Source organism: Tetrao urogallus (genome assembly GCF_951394365.1).
Source record: "Tetrao urogallus genome assembly, chromosome: 5".
Classification (NCBI taxonomy): Eukaryota; Metazoa; Chordata; class Aves; order Galliformes; family Phasianidae; genus Tetrao; species Tetrao urogallus.
The window spans coordinates 52,240,790-52,262,899 of NC_136818.1; the positions used below are offsets into that span (position 1 = coordinate 52,240,790).

The 22,110-nt window shown below is 46.0% G+C and overlaps 1 protein-coding gene across 1 annotated transcript in view; it reads left to right on the forward strand.

Moving 5' to 3' along the window:
* Window positions 1-1,556: 1,556 nt before the first annotated feature.
* The window catches only part of FBXW4 (F-box and WD repeat domain containing 4), a gene marked incomplete at both ends in the record, with an annotated part of 59,079 nt that continues 38,525 nt past the window's right edge, over window positions 1,557-22,110 (forward strand). Inside the window, 6 exon segments of the mRNA XM_079535380.1 lie at window positions 1,557-1,694; window positions 1,697-1,902; window positions 12,257-12,364; window positions 15,186-15,371; window positions 17,272-17,404; window positions 19,392-19,486. Coding sequence (XP_079391506.1) covers window positions 1,557-1,694; window positions 1,697-1,902; window positions 12,257-12,364; window positions 15,186-15,371; window positions 17,272-17,404; window positions 19,392-19,486 — 866 coding nt within the window.

Here is a 22,110-nt window from a genome sequence, read left to right on the forward strand (position 1 = left end):
GAATCCTACCAGAGAAAGACCAACTTGATAATAAACTTCTCTTTATAATAACAATTTACGACAGAGGAGTCAGTCAGCTTTTAATAAATTTAATGTTTCAGACTGCCAAAGTCTATTACAAAACAGCTAATTACAGTTACATGTTTAAGATTAATGTCATCAAAGAGACACAGAATTCACATCAATTCTCCATAATCTTTTGTTAAGTAACGTTTGTTATATCGCCTCTCTTTCGACTGGCCGCTTCAGTCCTGTACCAGATGTGCTGTTATTTTACCTGAACTTAATCTGAGGTGCTGAAATTTTTAATTGCTCTGGCCATCTGATTCACTCATTATAAATGTTGATAAAATATTTGCTGTCTTCTGATCCTTTAGAATCTCCTTGACTTCCAGGGTGCATTGAAACTCAGTGTAAGTGGACCAGACAGCTCCTCAGCTGGCAGTTTTGAACCTTTCAAATACAAGGCCTCCAGAGCTGATTTAGATAAATGAATATTTGAGTGCTTGAGATTAAACAGATGAGATGACCTTCTGGAACAGGATGCAAGTAAGTCTAAAAGGCCTGTCTGCTATGGTAACCTCATTAAATGCTGAAATTTATTTTCCAATTCTACAGTGCAAAAGGACCTGCAATTTGAGGTTGGTAAATGATGTCTATACAAAGAATTCTAGGTAGATGATTTACTTTTCATAATTCATATATTTTTTAATTCTGAGGCAGAAGTTTCCTTAAGCATTTCAGGCTTCTGTAGAGTGGAAAATACTGTAAGAAAGAATAAAACAACACTGTACTCATATTTTCCTGCTCCACTGTCTGTGGAGGGCTACTTAGCCATTTTGGACCAGGATCCTCCTGTGTTGTCAGTACTCCAGGCTCCTGTGGATGGCAACAATGACTCAGTTATTATGAACCGTTCTTTGCAGCGATGCACATACATGTATGCACATACATGTACTAAGCGTGAGCACTTTTTCACCCCCTGCTCCATGGAATAGATGGTACCAAATGGTCTGAGTGACCAGCCAGCCTTAAATCCTCTGCAACAGGGGCCTTTCTTTCATAAGGAAGACCCTTTATTTTAAGTGACTCAGGGAACCTAGGAGTCCAGAACTGCAGTGTAACACCAGACGACCCCTGCTGTCATCTGGTGGGTGACAAGAACTCCTGACTCTGCTCAAGGGTAATTAATGAGCAGTAACCACCCTGCTGTTCACCTTCCTTTGCAGGAGTGCTGCGCCCAGCCAGGTGGTGGAGCAGATGCTCCGGTTACTCACGATCACCATTCTGGCCGTTAATTATTCACGTTATTAACGAATGCGTCGATAAGGTGATGTTATTAATCTCAGCTACAAAGAATAATAACCCATGCACGGGCCGGGGGGGCTGTTTCGTGGCGGATCGAGGTGGGGGTATCCCCGGTGCTTCCCATTAATGAATTAATTTCCTAATTGTCCCCCCCCCCCCGCCCGCCGCGGCCGCCTCCTCCCCCGGAGGGGGGCAGTGACAGGCAGCGGCTCCTGCCCCATGTGACTGGGGAGCGGCTGCCCCCGTCCATGGCTTGGCCTCCCCCGGGCAGCAGCAGCTCCGGCTCCCGGGGAGGAGGGGCAGGAGCTGCTGCTCCATGGGGAGGAAGAGCAGCCCCCGATCCCCCCGGGCGGAGGGGGGATCCCGGGCCGCCTCCCCCCCCTCCTCCTCTTCCTCCTCCCCCCCCTCCTCCCCGCTCTGGGCCTTACCCGAGGAGCTGCTGCTCCTCATCTGCTCCTACCTGGACGTGCAGGCCTTGGGCCGCCTGAGCCAGGTCTGCCGCCGCCTGCGCTTCCTCAGTAGCCGCGATCTCCTCTGGAAGCGCATAGCCCGCGGGTGCCTCAATTCCGGCTTCACCCAGCTCGGCACCGACCTGTAAGCTCGGCCTCCGCGGCGGAAGGGCGGGGGGGAGGCGGCCGCGGCGGCTAGGAAAGGCCGGGGATGCCGCGGCCTAGCTGGTTGCTAAGGGGCGTGCTGCGCTCCTGGCGTAGTCGCTAAGGGGGGCTCCCCGCTGCCGTAAGGGGGCGGAGGGAAGAGGGGCGCTATTCTCGAAGCGCGGCTGCGCCGTCACTGCTCCGAGAGGGGCGGCGAGCGCGGGGGAAGCGGCGGGGCCGCCCTGCCAGGGGAGGGACTGCGAGCGGCGGCGGGCTCTGGGCCTGGATGCGCCGGCAGGGCTGCCGTGTGGGGGGCAGCGCTTCCTGCTGCCGCGAGAGCGTGGCGAGGGCTCGCTAAGCACCAGGTCCGGCAGGAGCGGCCCGCAGATACTGGAGCTCAGGGGCCTCTCCGGATGAGCTCGGCTCCCCGGAGGCCCCCCCTGCACAAAGCAGTGTCTGAGCTCGAGAGCTCTGAGCCGGGGGAGGTGGGCTCTCCCTCACAGCTCCTGAGCTGCACTGCCTTGCCTGTGGCTGCCGAGGCCTCAAAGACCTTGGAAAAGTAGCTGAGAGGGAGCAGAATCTGAACTGGCAGCTGAGGAAAGGCCTGGAGAATGAGCCTAGATGTGCTATTAGAAGTGCAAGGCTTGGTAGCTTTGCTCTGTGTGACACCAGCATTTTTCTGGAGGTGCTTTTGGGCTTTGGGCCTTGATGGCACTTGGTAAGAACCCACAGGTTGTGTTTCCTCTCTCCATTTGCTGGCGTGCAGAACGCCACTCAGAGGCAATCGCACCTCGTGGGCTTCCCTTGCTACCTCAGGGATCCCAAAGGGGAGTCCATGTGCTTAAGGATCTATGAATCGCTTCCTGTGTTTCCCTATAGCTGCCAGCCTGAGGTCCGTAACTTTATTGACGTTTATCGTAAAGGATGTCTGAGACCTGTTTCAATGTCTCATAGTGCTATCTTGTCAGTAATACAGGCAGAGAGAAGCAGCTGTGGCTCTTGCTCTTTGGAGCAGGACTTCAGTGGTGCTGAAAATCTCTGTTGGGTTTTCAGGCCAGGATTTTAACCCGTTCAGTTTTTGTAGATTTAGGCCTGCAGCCAAGGGACGCTGCAGCCAAAGACCGGACTTGGAAAGTTAACCACAGTTCCCTAGGAGGTAAGCAGGAGTAAGTGCTGCAGAATGGCTGTGCGTAGGACTCCATCCACCATGATATATGATTTTGTCTCCTGAGGAAATGAAGTTCTGTATTTTTCATTAAGAATAAGGTGATACTATGCTGCTTCGGTTGCTGGAGGGATCAGGTGTACAGCAGAGCAGGTGCAGCACATGTAAGGACCACCACTTCCCCCTGCAGAGGAATGTGGGTCTATAAACAGCTACAGAAGAAGTCTGTTAGGTCAGAGGGTTTAAGTGAAGGGAAGGGTACTTATGTGTCATGAGCTCCCAGGGATTTCAGTGCCGTTAGACTCACTGTGGGAACACAGAGTTGCTTTGGTTAGTTTTTTGTTTTGTTTTGTTAGTTATTCTAGGGTGTGCTTTTGTGCTGAGCCCTACTTGCAAATTGTCTTTAAACTCTAGTACGGAGCACTGCTTTTAGCATTGGCTGGTGCTTCCTTGGTCCAAGGGAGTTCAATCACCAGCAATGCACTGTGGAACTACAGTCTGGTCACGAAGGATCTGAGAGATATCCCAGAGAATGAATCCTGTTGTTACTTTTAACTTCATGAAAGACTCATGCAATCTTCAGTTCTTTGAAGTAGACAGTGTGCCAGTTCTTTTGGGCAATACCTGAAAGCCAAACGCTTGTATTCCCTGTGTGGACATCCAGCATCTGGGGGCAGTTTCAAGAGTCTTGCTCCAGTGAGTTTGACAGTTCTGGCAACAGATAAAAGACAAGAGGGTACTTTGGTGTGTGGAGGGGTCTGGGTATGTGTACAGCTCCAAAAGAATCGCAGTGAATACACATGTTGGGTTGTGGTACAGTTATGAAGTTTGTGCTTGATGAAGAGTTTAATAACCTGTGTGGCAGCTTGAGGGTTTTAAATAGCCATGTCTTTTTTACATTGCCTGTGCCTCACGTGTGTCTCCAAGATCAAGAGCAATCTCCAGTGTTGCTCTTATTGCAGTTGAAGGGTGAACGTTTGAGGAGAAAGGTTATACTTTATTTGACCAGGCAATACAAGCTGGGGAGGAGAGTTAGGTAAGCTTCTAGGCGCATTGCCTTTCTTCCTGATGGTAATTCTGGGTAAGAAACTGGTAGGTTGCTCATTGGAGATTAAATTTGAACTGAGCAGGTGTTTAAGCTAGAATATCATTAGTAAATAGAATGATGGTGAAGATGATGGTAGTTGGACCTTCTTGACGACTGTGCTTTCTTAATCATATGGAGTCAACCTCGAGTATGTCATGCTTGGCTTGCTTGAGGGCTGGGCCTTCTGTTGCACGTTCTGGATAGCATTGCATGAGGTGAACACTGTTTTTTACTTTCAAGAGGTATTTGTGCAATTCTGTCTGCAATTGAGAAAGCAAAGGCTGGAACCGTTTGTGGTAAATGTACTTAATGAAATAACGTGCATGGTTCTAACATTAGATCTTAGACTGATGGTCCCTGAGAGGCTGGCATAAGTTAAAAACTAGTCTAGGGAGTTCTTACTGCTTAAAACAAAAAAAACATCTCAGAACTAGTTTGATCGTTTCTGCTGTTAAATGGCTTTTGATAAGCCATCTGTTAATGCTTTGTAAATAGAGATAAATTTGAGCTTAGAGTGTAAGATAGCTGTGAAACTTATCCCCCCTCCTCCACTTTCCCATTTTTTAAAGGCTGATTAACTTGAAAATGACACCGTTTCTTTAAAATGTTGTTTCTGTTAGGTATATCTTCAGGTAATTGTAACAAGAAGATCTGAGGGAACAGGCTTTAGCTTGTATGTGGAACAAATGTTCACACAGTGAGCTTGCTTATACAATTTTTTCATGCCCAATTAGAGAAGAGAGAATATTAATTAGAAACTGGTTGCAAAACCCTAGCTGTAGAGCAGCAAGGGAAAGAAAAAATGTAGTACCTAAAACAATTTGACTTAACTTTTAAAATTACCCTCTTGCCATCTTGGCTATCCACTTCTGCCGGCTATTTTTATCTCGGCGCATATACTCAGGCTTAAACAGCGTTCAGTTGATTGGCTAATGTCGTCAAAAGAAGATATGAACTTAATCCTAGGCATGAGTTGTTATGTTGAAAAGCATTTTCACATCATTGACAAGCCTCTCCTATTTGCCCTTTCTGATAGATTCAGCTAATGAGGAGCTGTGTGTGCAGTGAAGTATTTAGGTGTTTCAATCATGCGCATACGAAGAAGAACGAAGTTTGCCTCGTGCCATGTTTCCATCACCTTCGTTCCTCAGCAGGGGAACCGCTAGATCTGCATCAGATGAGTGAGTGTATATTAGGGATAGCAGGGCCTGACTTGGAAAGGTTCTTAAGTACGTTCTTGGTGTTAAAAACATACTTTTTCTTCTTTGAATCCGTAGTAAGTAAATGCTTACTAGAATATTGTGTTACTGTTTTGGAAGTCTGCAGCAGGTTGGGCTGTATGCGGTTCTTGGCGCCTGTCTCTATGTCAGGCTGCCTTTTGCTCTGCACAGTCATGTTAATTTTATGTGTAGACCTGTACTGCAATAAGGCCTTGTTGTGGGCATGGTAAGAAGATAGTCCCTGCACAGAGGAGTTTTGCTCCACTCAGTCACAGGAGCTGCTCAGGCCGGAGTCAAGACCCGTCTTTATGACGTAAGGTGAATGGAGCATTTTTCTTCCAAAAATGCATGGCAGCGTTTCACAGAAGAATATGGCTTAATAATTCTTTTTGCAGCTAAACCATAGCTGAGCAGTAGCACAAGGCCTCTGGGGTTTCTGGTGAGTATAGTGATTTTACAGTTGTGTCTGGTAGCCTGTGTCTGTTTTGCCAGCTGTTGTACAGGCGCAGCAAGAGCAGTCTCTGCCCTGAAGAGCTTGCTGCCTAAATAGACAGAGTAAACAAGGGCTGGGAGGGCAGCAAGGCACAGAGATGTGAACCAAGCTGCCCTCTGTGCAGCAGGTCAGTGTCAGAGCCAGAAATAGAAGAGGGTGCTGTGAGCCTTCAGCCAGTGCCTGCCTTCTGGACCACCTTGGACTGGAGAAATTGGAGAGCCAGAGAGCTCATTGCAAGGTGGTTCTTTATTTAAAGCCTGAAAGAAAGGAATAATGTTGCAGCTGGGCTAAACTTATTTCCTCTTTGTTACAAAGGAATTTTAAAGGGCAAGTTAAAAGTTGCAACCTAAATAGCTTGACAATGTGCTCTTTGTAATACATTAATAGCTGTTGTCAAAATACAGAAACGTTCTGCTGCCTGTTTTCTCTCCCCCATCTCGCATCCTGCCTTGCCCACTGGCACTGTGGGATCTTCTCCAGTCCAGAAAAATAGATTAATTAGTGGGTGACTTTATTTTCTTTGAGTATTTAAAAACTAGTGTGAGCATTTATGTGACTTAATAAAAGCAGTGTTTTCTCCAGATCTTGGATAAATATATACACCTGCAGGAGCAGGAAATGGCCAATCTATGTAAGTCAAATCCAAATGCAAACTGCAGCAATCATCGGAGACCTCTGCCTTCAGTGCTGGGGGGAGGGGGTGTGAAGCAGCGTGGAAAGCTCCTTCAGTTTCCTTCATCTTTTAAAAGCCGTTTTGCCAGCTTTAAGTCACAACTGAAGTAGGCGATGAGCTGGTGCAGAGGATGCAGAGGGGAACGTTCTGGGGAGGCTACTGCAATAACAGCTAAAGCCTGGAAGAGGGCACACAGCTATTGCTTTGTGCTGGAAAAGTTGGTGTGTTTCAGGAACTCTTGTTACATTCTTACTGTCTTAAACTATTTCTTCTGGGCAGCCAGAATGGCACACTTAGTAAAACAATTTCTTGATGTGGGAATGGGAAATTGTAAGGAGCCTGTGTCCCCTCCCTTTACAAACTTCACAAGTTCAAAGCAGCAGCAGAATTTTATCGAGTTCAGGGCTTCGGAAATGTACGCTGTGTCTATTGCTGTTATTCCTGTAACTTGCATGAGTGAAAAGCTGTGTGCTATTTCATTATGTACAAACATCGCCCTGACAGTCCACTCTTTCAATTCAGAATACATGACAACTATTGAGCAGCTGTGGGTTTGCTCAGATCTTCCTGGGCTATTCATTTATTTTATTTTATTTTTTTAAAGCAGCCTAGATATCAGCTCCAGACAGACTACATAGCTCCTTGAGAGCAGCAAAATCCTGCCTGGAGTTTCTGTCTGAGTTCCCATTGCAGGTTGTGAGATCATCAGTGAGGGAGGAAGGATCTGATGGGGGTGATCTGCTTCAGATCAGGTGATGATAGGTGGTGGTTTTTGGGAATCTCTCTGAGGATGCTCGTCTTTGCTGTGTGTACAGGAACTCGATTCTGATTAGAGTCTCCGGCTTCTTCCTGCAGGTGGGTGGTTTTGAGGATCTGTGGGGCTGTGCAGCCTGCTTGCATTGCCTGCTAATGTCTGACCAAGGTAGCTTAGTGGCATCACCGAAGGCAAGGAGCAGCGAGAGAAGTTGGTAGTTCAATCTTGGTGTTGTTTGAACCCACATCACATAGGAAGGGGTTGAGTGCAGAAGACAGACTGAACCTGGCTGTAAGCTAAAAACGGGCCATGTGCTAAAGGAATTCAGGTGGAATTTTTTACTGGAAGAGCCGTACTGAAAGCATGCCAACTTCTTGAGGACAGCAACAGGAGCTCCTGACATAAATAGCTTTTCCCTCTTGGCTGTCTGTTGGTGGCCCATGACTTGCAAATGCACTGAGACTCTGCCACTCAACAGGTGTGTCCCGATTACACAAATAAGTGCAGTTGGTCCCTGTGTTAACCATCTCTGCCACAGGGCCAAGGTTGAAAGGGAGGCTTAGCCACTATGACCTATTTGTTCCTCTGTATGACCCTTTCAGTCAGGCTAGAGGCAGCCTGGTGATGGCTTTTATGCAGACAACAGATTTTCTCTATAGAAGAGATTCAGTCTCTGCTGTGGATCTTTGCAGACTTGCATTTCCAGATGACCTCTTCAGCATTGAAAGTGTAACAAAATGGAAAGGACTTCAGTGGGTTAGGATGCCCCATGCAGCTGGGAAAATATACAGTATGACATATTGGTGTTACCTTCTGTAACGTGGTATTTGTTGTTGCAGGCACCATTGTTTTGGCACATGCTGAAATTGTAGCCGGCCAGTGGGAATCTTGCCGAGATGCAGTACTCAGAAACTCTTGCTATTGCAGAAATGCCATTTCTCGTGGCAAAAGAGTTTGGCTGGGGAGGGGATCATTGAAGGCAAAAGCTGCTGGAAGTGAAGCTTTAGAAGGAGATGTGCTTTGTCTGTGGCTGAGTGATTCCTTCTTTTGCTGATTTTTGGGGGTCCAGGTCAGTAAGTGCCATGGTGGCTGAGGTGAGGTCAGTGGTGCTGGGGAAGGATAGTCCCAGTCTCTCACTTCAGCAGCTGGGAAGCGGGCTCCAGAAGGAGTATTATGTTTCTTCTGGTAACTCTGCCAAGAAAGAGAGGAAATCCATAATTTGAGCAAAATACTTAAGGGTAGGGTGAAGTAGGAAGGGAGAAATGAAAATTCTTTTATAGTGGGTTGGTTGGGATGACTTTTATACTGGAACTCTCTCTCATGCTGTGACAAATGTTCAGCTTCCCTTTCATACTGAAACAAAGACATTCTAAAGGAAACTTCCACCAGGAGCACATGCAGTTGGAAGCACGCATTAGCTTAGGTCATATATTGTGCCACATGGTTTGGCATCCCGATAGAGTGCTTTTTGGATTAATTTGCTAATGACAAAAGATAGCCGTGTGTGTTCCAGGTCATGTGGCTTTATAGACTGTTTATAATAGTCACCCTTAGCACAGATGATAAAATGATGGACTTTGAACATTGCTTGGGTTTTAAGAGTGTTTTGCTTAAATGTCACTCAATTTTTACATCACAGTGTTCACTTCGTTGTGTGTCGTCCTTCTAGGATGGGCTGCACTTCAGTTGCACTCTGATGCAGCATGGTACTGCTCCTAGTAAAAGTCCTTCCTCAGTGAGTCAGCCTCCTGCAGCCTGGAACTTCACTGCTGGAACTTTTCCGTGAGAACTTGAACGCTGCATTTCAAAGAACATTTAAGCATGTATTGAATACCAGCTGGTGTTTTGTGGTGTGGTATACTAAGAAAGGTCAAGTTATTCGCTGTCTTTGGATTGTGGTCCCTCCACAACATCACCTTTGTGAGCTGGGTTAGTCCTGTTAATCTCTGAATGCTCAATCCAGTTGCTGAAGTGGAAGGTACTTGATTGAGTCAACCACTCAGTGTAGATGTGTGGTGATTTGATTCTCTCCGGTCACCATGGAGAAATTGGTAGATTTACACATAGATCTTGCAGGGGAGAAAAGGATCGTTATTATTTTTTTTATCATTATCCTATGATTAAATTTATATAATGATGCCCTTTTTAGCTTTCTAATATTTGAGAACTGCTCTAGTGTGCTGATGGTGCTGCTCTCACCCTTGCTGGTGTATTCTTGGAGCTGCTGTTGAGGAAGCAGATTAAATTATATGTCAGCATTGGATTCCATCACTGGCCTCAGTTTGACTTCCTTCTTGGCTCAGGGGAGCACCCATCTCTGACCAACACTGAAAGTCATTGCAGTTTGGTCTCTGCTGCCATGGAATTGGCAAAGGAACATATCAGTTCAACTTTCACATCTCCCTTCTTGTGGCCTTCTTATGTTCTGTCCCACCTCCTGCTTCTATTTTAAATAAATGGAAATGTATGGAATATGTGAGTGCTTCTAATGCAGGTTAAAATTAGATTGGTTGAGAATTGTTATATGATGAAGGCAGGCTGGATGAACAGTACATCTATTAGCAGTAACCCTCCACCCCAAAACAAACAACCCGCTCCCAAAGGAACAACAAACTCAGACCCCCATCATCGACAAACAGTCCTTCCCTTCAACGTGTTTTGTCCTTGCCCTTTTCCTGCAAAAACTGTTGACGTGCATGGAGGAGCAGAGTGTCTGTTCCAGGAGTAACTACAGCAGTTTACTGATGGTGTGGGCCGAGCCAGCACGCAATAGTCTCTTCTGACATTTCTCTTTTAGTGGTAGAAGGATCAAGGCCTACCCACCCCCAGCTAGGAAAGTGACTGGTTTTTTCAGATGAAGGCTTCTTTTTTGACCTTGGATTCACCTTTTTTTTTTTTTTTTTTTTTAATGGTGGAAATTGCATCTAGCCTGTGTAGGGTTTGTGCATTGAGCACAGGATATCTGGCTGGGCCAGTATGTGTTGGGGGTTGTGGCACAAGTGCGTTTTCCATCACCATGCAAACTGGTGCTTTATATCTGTACGTGGGGAGAACTTAACTGAGGGCTGAGCGTGGGGAGGAGAAGAGTTCTGGAGTAATGAATGGAATTGGATGTAGGCGGAGAGGCTGAACTCTGTCTGGGAGAGTAATAAGCAATGAGGCGACTGCTGGACCTGACCTGACTTCTCAGTGCCGTGCATTCCTCATCTCAGACGCTGTATGGCCCCACAAACCCCTGCAAGCGCTCTCTTTAAATGGAATTCCTCTTCTTGCAGCCTAGGCTAACGCTAGAGATTTAATTTTACTTTTTTGTTTTGTTTTGTTTTAAGGGTTAGGAGAAATAAAGAGCTTGTAGCTTCTTAAAGTCACTTTTGTTTGTTGTGGTGCTACTGGTCATAAACTTCTAGTTGCACAGGTGTCTAAGGGATGAAGATCTTTTCTGTGTGTGGTTTTTGTTTTTGTTTAAAATGGGTCAAAAGCCCAGGAATGCAGTCAAATTATAATGGTGACTAAGTGCCGGAAAGCATAGAAAAGGGGAGGGAAGGGTGAGCAGAAAAAAAAAAAAAGCCTGAAGAGCCCGAGGCTATGGAAGGAAGGCTGGGAAAATGAGAATCTGGCCAAGCTGCAGGGCCAGGTTAGAGATTCCTACACCCATTAACAACCACAGGAGATGTTTATTTACAGAGAGCTAATCTTTGTTTTAAAGATGACAGAGTACCCAAAAATGGAATTGGATTGGAGGCATGGTAGAAATGTGAAGAGGAGCTGGCCCTGGCTGGGCACCAGTCCCCATCTATCAATGATCTAAGGGTCTTCCTTTCATCCCATGTGGTTGGGAACATTCACAGCTGAGAAATGCATGAGAAGGGAAAAAACTCACTTTGTAGCCTAGTAAATGGCTCACAACACCCAGTTACAAAGAATAATTTCAGTGATTTCTTTCTTTTTTATTTTATTTATGTATTAATTTACTTTACTGATCCTTTCCACCTTAGCAGCTCCACCAATGATATTGAATAATTAATACGATGATAGGTTGGTATTACAGCTGAATGTTACTTTTTTTTTTTTTTTTAAATCTTTAATCAATTCCAGATCATGAAGGCGAAACAGTTGTTGAACAGCTGCTTCAACTGGGTAACTTCATGTAGTCACTGAAGAGACCTGGGTCCCAGGTGTCTGTGGTACTTACCTTGTATCACTTTTTGAGCTCTGCTGATCTTGGCTTGTTCCATAATTTTGGTTTGTATCCCAGTGACTGGGTATGAGTCTCTCTTTTAGCAACCTTCAGTAACTTTGACTAGAAGTAGGGAATTTCCCAGCAACCAGGTGGAATTCTTTTTCTTTTGGTGAGCTGCCGCAAGTGATGGCCCATCTTACTTGGGGTGTGTGTGCACTGGGTGGTTATACACATGAATGAATTTTATTTGTAGTCTGAATCTATCTTGATTTCTAGTTAAGCAGATAAGGGTCTGGAGCAGTTTCTTTACTACTCTTCTGAGTGGACACTTTTAGCTTCTACTTTCAGTATTCTCTTGACTGGTGTTTCCTCTATCAGTTCCTGTATGTTGCTGTCCCTATCCTAACTGTCCTTCTTTAGTCTCCACTAGAAGAGTGGTGTCCTGTTTCTTTGGTTCTGGTAATTTCTTTGCATGTAGACTTGATCACATTTCATTTTAACCTCTATCTGTGTACCAGATCAGGTCGCGATCAGATCTAAAGTCTGTACAGTAGTGAGCACTGTGGTTGGCTTTCTTTGTTGATGAACACTCGCTCTGCTCAGAACTCCTTTCTCATCAGCTTTTCTAAGTGCATTTCCTTTAGTGTGGCTCTGGCACCATCAGTGTGTACGAGCTCATCATTTGTGGAACCAGAGTGAGAACCTGTGAGCAGCTTGGGTGTATTTGTTCTCTGTGTAGCATCAGTCACGTTGCTAATCTCATCTTTCTTCCTTTGTCTGCAGAGCACCTGGCATTCCAGTGAAGGAAAGGGTGAAAGTCTCTCAAAACTGGAGGCACGGACGCTGCCGGAGGGAGACAGTCCTGAAATGGAAATGCAAGCAAGTGGCTCTGTTCTCTTCTACTTGGTTCTTTCTGTTGCTGAGGGGATTTGGGTTTGCCTCTGTGCTCCAAAATGAGGTGTTTCACGCTCCTTCTGATCGAAGGGGTTTTACAAGTGGTGTCACTGGCCTATTTTGGATTATGCTGTCTAGCTGGATGTGGGGTAACTGTAGTTATTGTCTTGCTCTAGGGTTTCACTCTGAGTTCATAGAATCATAGAATGGCTTGGGTTGGAAGGAACCTCAAGGATCATCTGGTTCCAACTCTCCTGTTGTGGGCAGGGGTCAAATGCCAACCATTTGATCAAGCACTAGATCAGATTGCCTGGGGCCCCATCCAGCCTGGCCTTGTGCACCTCCAGGGATGAGGCATCCAGTTGAGAGTTCCTCTCTCAGTAAGAGCTTGAATTTGGCATTGCTCTGATTTGTACATTTCTAGTTGGATTTAGTAATGTTGCCTGCAGACTCCAGACTATTGTGTGCCTGTCTATTGCTGCGTACCATGAGCGATTTTCTGCCCTGCTCTCACAGTGAGCATACCTTGATCTCAGATGTGGACTTGCATGTTTCCTCAGAATGCTTCTGTTGTCTCCAGTGCTTTATCTTTGCTCTCAATTTGGATGTACAAATCTAAAATGCTAATTGCTATTCTTTTACTTTGTGCTTCTTCTTTCTTCTGTTTTATGCTTCCCTCCTTCACTAACAAAATGGATATTTGACATTTATGAGAGGAGGTTGTTGTTAAAGCTTTTCTTGCAAAGGCATACTCAGCTTTCAAAGCAAAGCCTGAGATGTGTCTCTTATCTAAACAGCACATCTAAATTTTCAGCTTTCACATCATCAGACAGAAGGAAAAATGAGAAGAACTATGGTTTGCTAGCTGCTGAGGAACAGGGACCTGCTACTGAGCTTTCATGCCTTTTTGTGCTGTGTAGATTGAAGTGGTGGATAATGTGCCACTGCTTGTGTGAAGTCCTGGGAACAGCTGTAATGAGCAGAGTGGTTCTTGGTGCAGGTTGTATACCTGCCTTTGAAGTGCTTGTGACCATTTGTGAAGACAGGCTCTGTGGTTGTTAGAGATCATTACTAAACCAGCTTCCCAAATGAAAATGCAAGGACCGATTTAATAAGGCCATCATCCAAGCTGTATCCCCTGATTTTCATTTGTCCTACTTTCAAATTTGCTACTCCTCCTTATGAAAAACCCATAGAAAAGGGTAAAAAGCTAAACTATGGCAGGAGGAGAGCTGCAGAAACTGGCTGTGGGCTGGGGAAGCTGGATATTCACTTGCCTTTAGAGAACTGCGTGGGAGTGCAGGAAAGAAAAGAAAATCAAAGCCTGCCTCAAACCAAAGCTGCTGCTCCAAAGATGCCTCTTATTTTTTCCCCTTGCGTAAGACCAAATCGCAAATAACCTGTGCTCAACTTTTTATTCCTGTGACAAGCTTCTTAGTGGAGAGGAATACAGGGAAGCAGGAACCTTCTGTCTGGTAATCCACATTGTTCTCTTGCTTCTAGTCCCTCATTGTGATGATTTGAGGGGCTGCTGTGTGTAATGCCTCTACTAATGCAGAAAATTGTGACCTCTAAGAATGAATGATCTGCAAGAAAGAGAGACGTATTTTTATGCTTTCAAAACAGCTTTTCTGAGTAGTTTGAAAGCTGAAAGGATGTTCTATGGAAAGGCTTTGGTTTTGCTCAACATTTTCATGGGTATTAGTGTGCTTGGCAATGGCTGTGCAGACTGGAGACAATTTTACACATCCGTGCCTCATATGATATGAGCCCCATATCTCTTTATATCTGACCCCATGTCCAGAAGGCCTATTTGTTGACTCTTGAGAGGTGACACAAAAAGCAAGATCTTCAACAAAGAGCTTACTACCTGCAGGTATGTTGTAGGCTGTTCTGTTATTTTGATATTGTTTCAAGAATCAATGAATCTGTTGTGATGAGAAACTTGATTCAGACACTGCTTGAGTGTCCTCTTTATCTTGGTTTCCCAGGATTTGAAGCATATTTTTCCACTTTCAATTTCAGTCTTCAAACAGATCGTTTAGCAGTCTACTGCCTGGAACCCCATGTAGGAAATTGTTATTGTTCCATAAATAGCAAGAGCCAGAAGAGGTGTATGGGCTCATCTGAGAGGTGGGCAACATAAATCAAGAGAGTCTGCTCTGCAGTTGCTTTCAGCTCAGCAGTGGAAAAGGTGTGAATGTGGAAAAGTACCTCCTCTACTTGGGCAGCACAACGTTTCTGGGTGCCCTCAGGCTTTGCATAACAGTGTGCGATATGTGTAGTAGGTGCAGGACTTCATGGGAAGATGTTATTTGAGGTGACCTGTTCCTGTGCTGAGATGCATGTGAAACAGTGGCAACTTTGTGTTCTTTGCTGAGCATCGACCAATAATGTGGACAATCAGGACTGCTTGCGCCAAGAGCTTGGTACTGAAAGGTCTCTTAGAAATGTTTGACATAGCTCACAAATGCCTGATAGTCTAGTTTCTTTAAAAGTACAGGGCTCGTGAAGAGGGGTCAGGGAGCCTTAAGTATTTCCTATCTAAACTCACTAGAGTCTTGGCAATCTTCTCTTCAGAGATTCCACACTTCATTTTCCTCAGCTCTTGGTTAGAAAAATGCTAGCAATGTGATCTGCTTTGTATGTTGCTAAAGAAATATCACTTCTTAGCTGTGCTGCATTGAGCCCTGCTTTTATATGTGACCAGCAGCTCTAACTTCACAATTTTCTGTAGTTTGTTTACGCGTGCGTTATTATTACTATTGTGATTAATTTTTGTGGATTTGTTTTTCTCAATCCTCCGACCTTGATGCAGTTTGATGCCCTGGATGGAGCTGGATGCCCAGTACCTCTATCTGTCACAAGCCGAGAACATCCAGGCCTACCAACTCTGCCCAGATGGTACAGGTTTGCAGCGTCACCCTCAGGCTATTTTCTCTGGCCACCAGGAGGACGTATGTCGCTTTGTTCTTGTCAACTCCCACATCGTCAGTGGAGGGGGGTAAGTTGGGTCAATGATGGGAGCCCATGGAGCATGGCAGTGAAGCTGGAAGGGTTTTGTGCAACTCCAGCTCAGAGCAGACAAGTCAGTCTTTATAACAATATCTTTGTGCTTGGCTGTATTCAGCTCCTGCTGCTTTATCTCTTATGATTTGGTTCTGTCCTGAAAATCACAGAATCACAGAATCACAGAATCACAGAACTGTAGGGGTTGGAAGGGACCTCCTGAGATCATCGAGTCCAACCCCCCTGCCAAAGCAGGTTCCCTACACCAGGTAGCACAGGTAGGCATCCAGGCAGGTCTTGAACATCTCCAGAGAAGGAGACTCCACCACCTCCCTGGGCAGCCTGTTCCAGTGCTCCGTCACCCTCACTGTAAAGAAGTTCTTGCGCATGTTTGTGCGGAACTTCCTATGCTCCAGTTTCTGGCCATTTCCCCTTGTCCTGTCTCTACTCACCACTGAAAAGAGTCCGGCCTCGCCATTCTGCCCCCCACACCTTAGATACTTATAGACCTGGATCAGGTCCCCTCTCAGTCTCCTTTTCTCAAGGCTGAACAGACCCAGTTCACTCAGCCTTTCCTCATAGGAGAGATGCTCCAGGCCCTTCACCATCTTCGTGGCCCTCCGCTGGACTCTTTCCAAGAGATCCCTGTCTTTTTTGTACTGGGGAGCCCAGAACTGGACGCAGTACTCCAGATGAGGTCTTACCAGGGCAGAGTAGAGGGGGAGGATCACCTCCCTCGACCTGCTGGCCACGCTCTTTTTAATGCACCCCAGTAAGCCATTGGCCTTTTTGGCCACAAGGGCACACTGCTGGCTCATGGCCAACCTGTCGTCCACCAGGACACCCAGGTCCCTTTCCGCAGAGCTCCCCTCCAGCAGCTCATCCCCCAACCTGTACTGGTGCATGGAATTATTCCTCCCCAGATGCAAGACTCTACACTTGCTTTTGTTAAACCTCATCTGGTTTTTTTCTGCCCAGCAATGTTCTACTCTGTATAGAGCCTCACAGTCCTGACTGATCTGCAGGGTTCATTTATTTTCCCTGTTACAACCAGGGTAAATGTGTTCTAATGTTCAGAACTGAGGCTTCAGTTGTGCATAAATCTTTCTAGGCACAAGCTTGTCTTTATTAGACCTACTGATATAATTGTGGAGAGGGGGAAAATTGCCAAGCATTCCAGCACACACACATTTCTCTGATTAATTTGCATTTGGCTGGTCTTTTTTGATTATAGCAGATGACAGAACTGTTATATATAATGTTTTATCTGTTAATATACTTCAGCACAGAATTGAGAGATGCAAGCGTGGCTGGCTGTCCTGGATGCCTTCACACTTTCCTCTATGAACTGTAGCCTAAAATTGAGATCAAAATGAAGGCATGCGTTTAAAGTCCCAGTTACTGTATTGGTTGAAAAATGTCTAAGTATCCTTACAGTTAATTCAAAACACAATGCCTTGCGTTGCTGCTCTGAAATGAATGAAAAGCTGAGGCTCTCATGTGGTAGAGAATGACCTCTTGCTTGTTCCCTTACTCTGTCCATTCAGCATCCAGCCAGGATTTTGGCCAACCAAAAGCAGGAGAGGGAAAGCAGGAGAAGGATGCTCTGTTACTTTCTGTGGTTTAGCACAAAGTGGTTGGTGGAAGGTTTACCAGAAAAAACGTCACGTGCAGCAGATCAGGCTTTGAATGGCCGTTGTGGAATCCAGATAGGATTCTGGGAGAACATATGATGTGTGAGAAGTATTGGGTTAATGATGCTGTTTGAGTTTCTGCTCCCATGACAGATCAGTGCTGGTCTTTTAGTGGCGTTGCCAAATGTTAGTGGAAGGTACGTGGCTAGCCAGAAGAGATGCAGCTCATACAGTCTCTCTGTTTGGGGATGTGTTTTTCAGAGATGGAAATATTGTCCTTCACAAGATCCATGGCTCCTACAGCGTCAAGTTCTCTGCACATGAACAAGAGGTGAACTGTGTGGACTTCCAAGGTGGCCTCATTGTCAGTGGCTCGCGGGACAGAACAGCAAAGGTGAGCAGAGATGTTCTGGCTGCTGCAGGTGCTGCTGCAGTGCTGACCTCAGAGGTCCTATGCCACAAACACCTAAGTGTCAACAAAACTGTTGTGAGCCCTCCCTCTGCAGGAGGAGCGCCGGGTATCTTGGCATAGGCTCACATCTCAGAGATGCTTTCTGTGCCAAGCTTTTTGGAAAGATTTAGCAGTAGCTTAGTATATTCAGCTGTTGGTTTAAACTGGAAAAAACCCTGTCCTGTGTCCTGCTAGCACAATGCAGCATCTGTAGCATCTTCCCAGTCTCTCATTTTATGGTTAGTAGTGAATGCTGTGTGTTGAATGTTTTGACTGTTGCTCAGCACAGGATGCACTCTTGATCCCTGGTACATATCTTAAACCATTAATGGAGTTAAGAGGAAAAACTGCTATTCCTATTTTATGAGAGGGGAAGATAGGGGCAAAAGAAGATCTAAATGTCAATTTTAAGGTTTTATAGGAAATATGTGATAATTGATAACTAAGTGGCAAGGCTGCTCAACAATGCTACCCTATCTATTCTGGCTGGTTCCTCTGTATGAGTGTGTACTCCTGGATAAAATTGCCCTCAGGCAGACCAGCCTGATGCAGAAGGTCTGAGGTGCTTATTTGGCTCCTGGGAGCAAGGCCTTGATACTGCCTTGTCTGACATTTAAGCAGGGCTGCTTCTTTCTGTTCTGTGGACCCTCTTTGCTGGGAGAGTGCCTTCTTGGTGCTTCCCTGGCAGCTGGAGGACAGACCTTCCCTGACCTTGAGAACAAATTCCTGAAGGCTAGGGTGAAATTTAAGTCTCTTTTTCTTGGAGCTAGTGTGAGATCTTGCCCACCCAGTGCTCCCTGGAGGATAGGCTCTCGGGATGTTCACCTTTTATTTTTTATTATCTCTTGTGTAGGCTGCCTTGTTTGCATGAGTGAGACTCTTGGAGGGTGGAAGGGAATCCCTACTGGCCTTTTAAAGGGGCTCTAAGTGTCTAAGCTATTGAGAGCTCTGCTGAGTGTTGATTAGGACTAAGCCCTGAAGAGCTGCTAATGTACATTCCTGTGTGATAGGCACCAGATAGTGTGCTCTGAGCAATATTTTTAACCTGTAGGAGATAGGGATGCCTTAAAAGAGTTAAGCTTTTCTGCTGCTTTTGCTGACACTAGGTGCTAAATTCCCCACTGACAAGAATAGCCTGCAATCCTGGGCATTATCAACAAACAAACAAATAGGGCACTCCCAGCTTTGAAGTCCTGAAGTGAAACATTGGGGGTTGGTTACAGAGAACTGAGGAGCTCAAGTTCCACCAGCCGAGAATGAGGGCAAGGTGGGGAAAGTGAAGAACACAAGCAGAGGCTCAGTAAGACTTTATAAGGACCCAGAAGCAAAGGTAGCGGGGAGGGTGAATTTGTGGATGGAGATGTGCATGGATTCACTGATGGGGGAGGGAAGAGATCTCTCTCACATTGTCAGTGAGCAAAGGGGGGCCTCTGAAAATGGGGTACACTTAAGAAATTTGGTCCAATTGGAATGGCTTTATACAGAACTGCGTTACAGGGTAGTGAACAATTAATTTTGTAGACAAATTGAATCGAAATATTTTCAGGGATGGCACAAGGTCTTCCCACACCGTTAAAGGGAACAGCAGAGGCCTGCTCAAATCTCACTTCTTGTTTATTTAACTACTAAGGCAGAGAAATCTCTGTGCTGAGTGTTGCCTGAGAGCGCGTGGTGATGGAGGTGCTTTCTCTGTTCCCTGTGGTGAAGCAGTATGGAAAATCATATTCGTAAGCTGAATCATTGTAACGTTAAGAGCTTCTTTCTGCCAGTGATTGAAAGCTCTGTCCTCAGAAATAAGTAATGGGAATTCAGGGAGAGGCTATCAGGGAAGGTGAGCGAGGCAGTTTTGGCAGCTCTTCCAGCACTGCATTAGTGGTGTGCATCCTGCCTCCTGGGTTACGTGGCATAACGTGCATCTCTCTCTCTTTAGGTTTGGTCCCTGTCCGCAGGCAGAGTCGGACAGTGTCTACATACAGTGCAGACAGAGGATCGAGTGTGGTCCATTGCTATCAGCCCGTTATTAAGGTAACTGAGCTCTCTTTATTCCCAATTTCCGACAGAAAGAAGTTAAGGAGTTGGATAGGGTGTATGTCTGCAAATGTTTTTGAGGCACCAGGGTGACACTTCAGGGACTTGCTCTGCGTGGCGGCCGATCAGGTGCTTTTGCCTGCAGCAGCAGTTCAGGGAATAGCGTGCAATCTTTGTTCTGCAGCACAGCAGAGTGGTCCCTTCATAAGAGGCTGCAAAAATAGCCCTGCGTTCCTATTACTGTCTCGGGTGGGACCTGTTCATTTTTACTTGCAGAGCAAACTTTCTGACTTGCTCTGCCTTGCTAGTTAGAAGCAGCGAGCTGAGTCTCTGAGGTTTTCTGTACTGAGAAGATGCCAACTTGTATTCTCACTCTGTGGCAGAAGAGATGCCAGGCAAAAACTGTTTCTGTTTTTCTGGCTTGGGAAACTTGGAGCTGTGTGCTGTGGTTAGCGCTCAGTTTTCAGGGTAAATTGAGCATACTGAACTGTGGAAAGTAGCAGAGGTCAGTGGTGAGGTTTTCCAATCTCCACTGCATGTAGTGCTGTGCTTCTCATGGAGATGGTGTATTACTGTAACTTGAGCATGGAAGGTAAGGGTAGTGCCAGTGTCTTCCAAGGTGCTTTTCAAGGTGATCCTGTTCTTGAAGAAGCGAAAATCTGAGAAATTCAAACTCTCCTTGTTAAAATCTTATACTGGCCAGCAGTGATCCGTCTGTCTCTTTCCACTGTTAGCTGGTCTGCTGCATACAGAAGAGATTCTTACTCAGCCTTCCCCGAAGGAAGGGAATGTAGAGCTGTTGTTGCTGTCTGTGTGATGTCTGCATTGAGTGAATTTTAGACTCGTGCAATAGCAAAGTATTTCCCATAACTGCTATCTTCCTCAAGTGTCTGAGCTTGTTTTGCGGGCAGCAAAGACTTAACGGTACGGAGCAAGTGGCATTATCAGGGAAGTGACCTCAGGATCCACTATGATTTTGCCCTTCCACCATCCCATTGCTCCAAGTGTTTGGAATAGATAATGTTTTTGAGAAGTGCCGTGTGCATTAATGCTACTGCAGGATGTTAGATAGAAGCCCCTTGCTGTCTTCTGTGCTACAAGGGCCCCTTTTCTGGCAGACTCATAGCAGAGCTACAAGGCTCTGGCTCTTGCACCATGTTTGGTTAGAGCCCAGTGGCATGCTGCTTCCTGCTCCTAAGTGATGACCTACTGATGTGGCCTCTTGTCAGGAGGACAGCGTTCCTCTCTGTGGTGTGCACGCTGCACGCACTCCTTGTCACAGTATTTACCCACTGTCTCCTCACTCCCCCCTTTCCTCCCTGCAGGGTGATAAATGGGAGATGGTGGAACAGCTACCCCATGAACAAGCGAGCCTAAATTGTGCACTTTTTTTTTTTTTAATGTGACTGTGGACTGTACCAGCCTCCCCCAGTAGCCAGCCCTATTTCCCCCTGCTCCATCTAGCCCCTCCATATTTTGGGGAGGGGGTGGAGAATTAGAGCCAATTAGCCACGTCATTAATTCTTCAATTTGACGGCTGATATAGCAGGGGCCTGAAACACGCTGCTGACCTCGTATAATGGGAACCCTGCTCCTTAACATATTGACGATGGGAGAAGTTAATTAAAATTCCACAGAGAGAAGGTGTCGGCTAACCTATAAACCTGTCGCTTCTCAGAACAAATCACAGCCATCCTAGAAGAGAGAGAGGATCAGAACAGGAGGGCATGTGGTGGGGGAGGGCCGGGGCAAGGGGCAGAGGAGATGAATTTTTCACTAATAGGTTTTATTGCTTGTTGTCTAATGAGGGTGAGTATCAAAAAGATAATATTTGGTTTCTAGCAAGGTCTGCTTTGGGGAGCTCTGTGGTTTTATTTGCAAGAGCCCATATTTCACCCATCTGAATTCTCATTGTGCTTGTCTGTGAAGCTTTTCCTTCTCTGTAGCCACCATCCTTCTGGCTTGGACATTGAATGCATTTGTTCCTCAGTGAGGCTGAACGTGGCTTGTAGCCTCCGCTTCCTCCTAAATGTCTGACATGCCCTCCTGCTTCACCTTCTCACTTGCTGGTGTAGACTGGGAGCTCCTCCATAAGAATGGATAGTTATGCTGGTGTAGAACTGCTGTAGAATCAGGCTCCAACCACAGAAATATTTTGGCCCATCGTTGCTCAGAGTCCACCGGCTCTCTCTACTTTGTACAAACAGAGGTTGGGTACAGCTCAAAGCTGTTGTGTGCAATGGGATAGAGCACAGAGCTTCTCTAGCTCCAACCATTAGAAACTGTTCTGGAGAGGCTGCTGTTTTCTGGCCTGGAGGTTTGCCAGAGCTAAGACTTGAGTAGTCAGGGCTGTGTTCTTACTGAACCTCAGCTGTTAATGGGCAGGAGTGAAACTTTTCTTCTCGCTTTTCAGTGATCTCTCTTTCTGTCACTGAAGTTTCATTAGTATCCCATGTGGTCCTGAGCCACAGCTGGGATTTCTGCTGTCTGTTGTAATCCTGCTCTGCAGGGCTGCTGTTCTGATGGACAGTGCCCATACCTCCAGACTAAACTTCAGTAGGAAGGACCTGGACCAGTGCAACCCCAACAGAAATGTGTATGGTGACATGACAGCAGTGCTG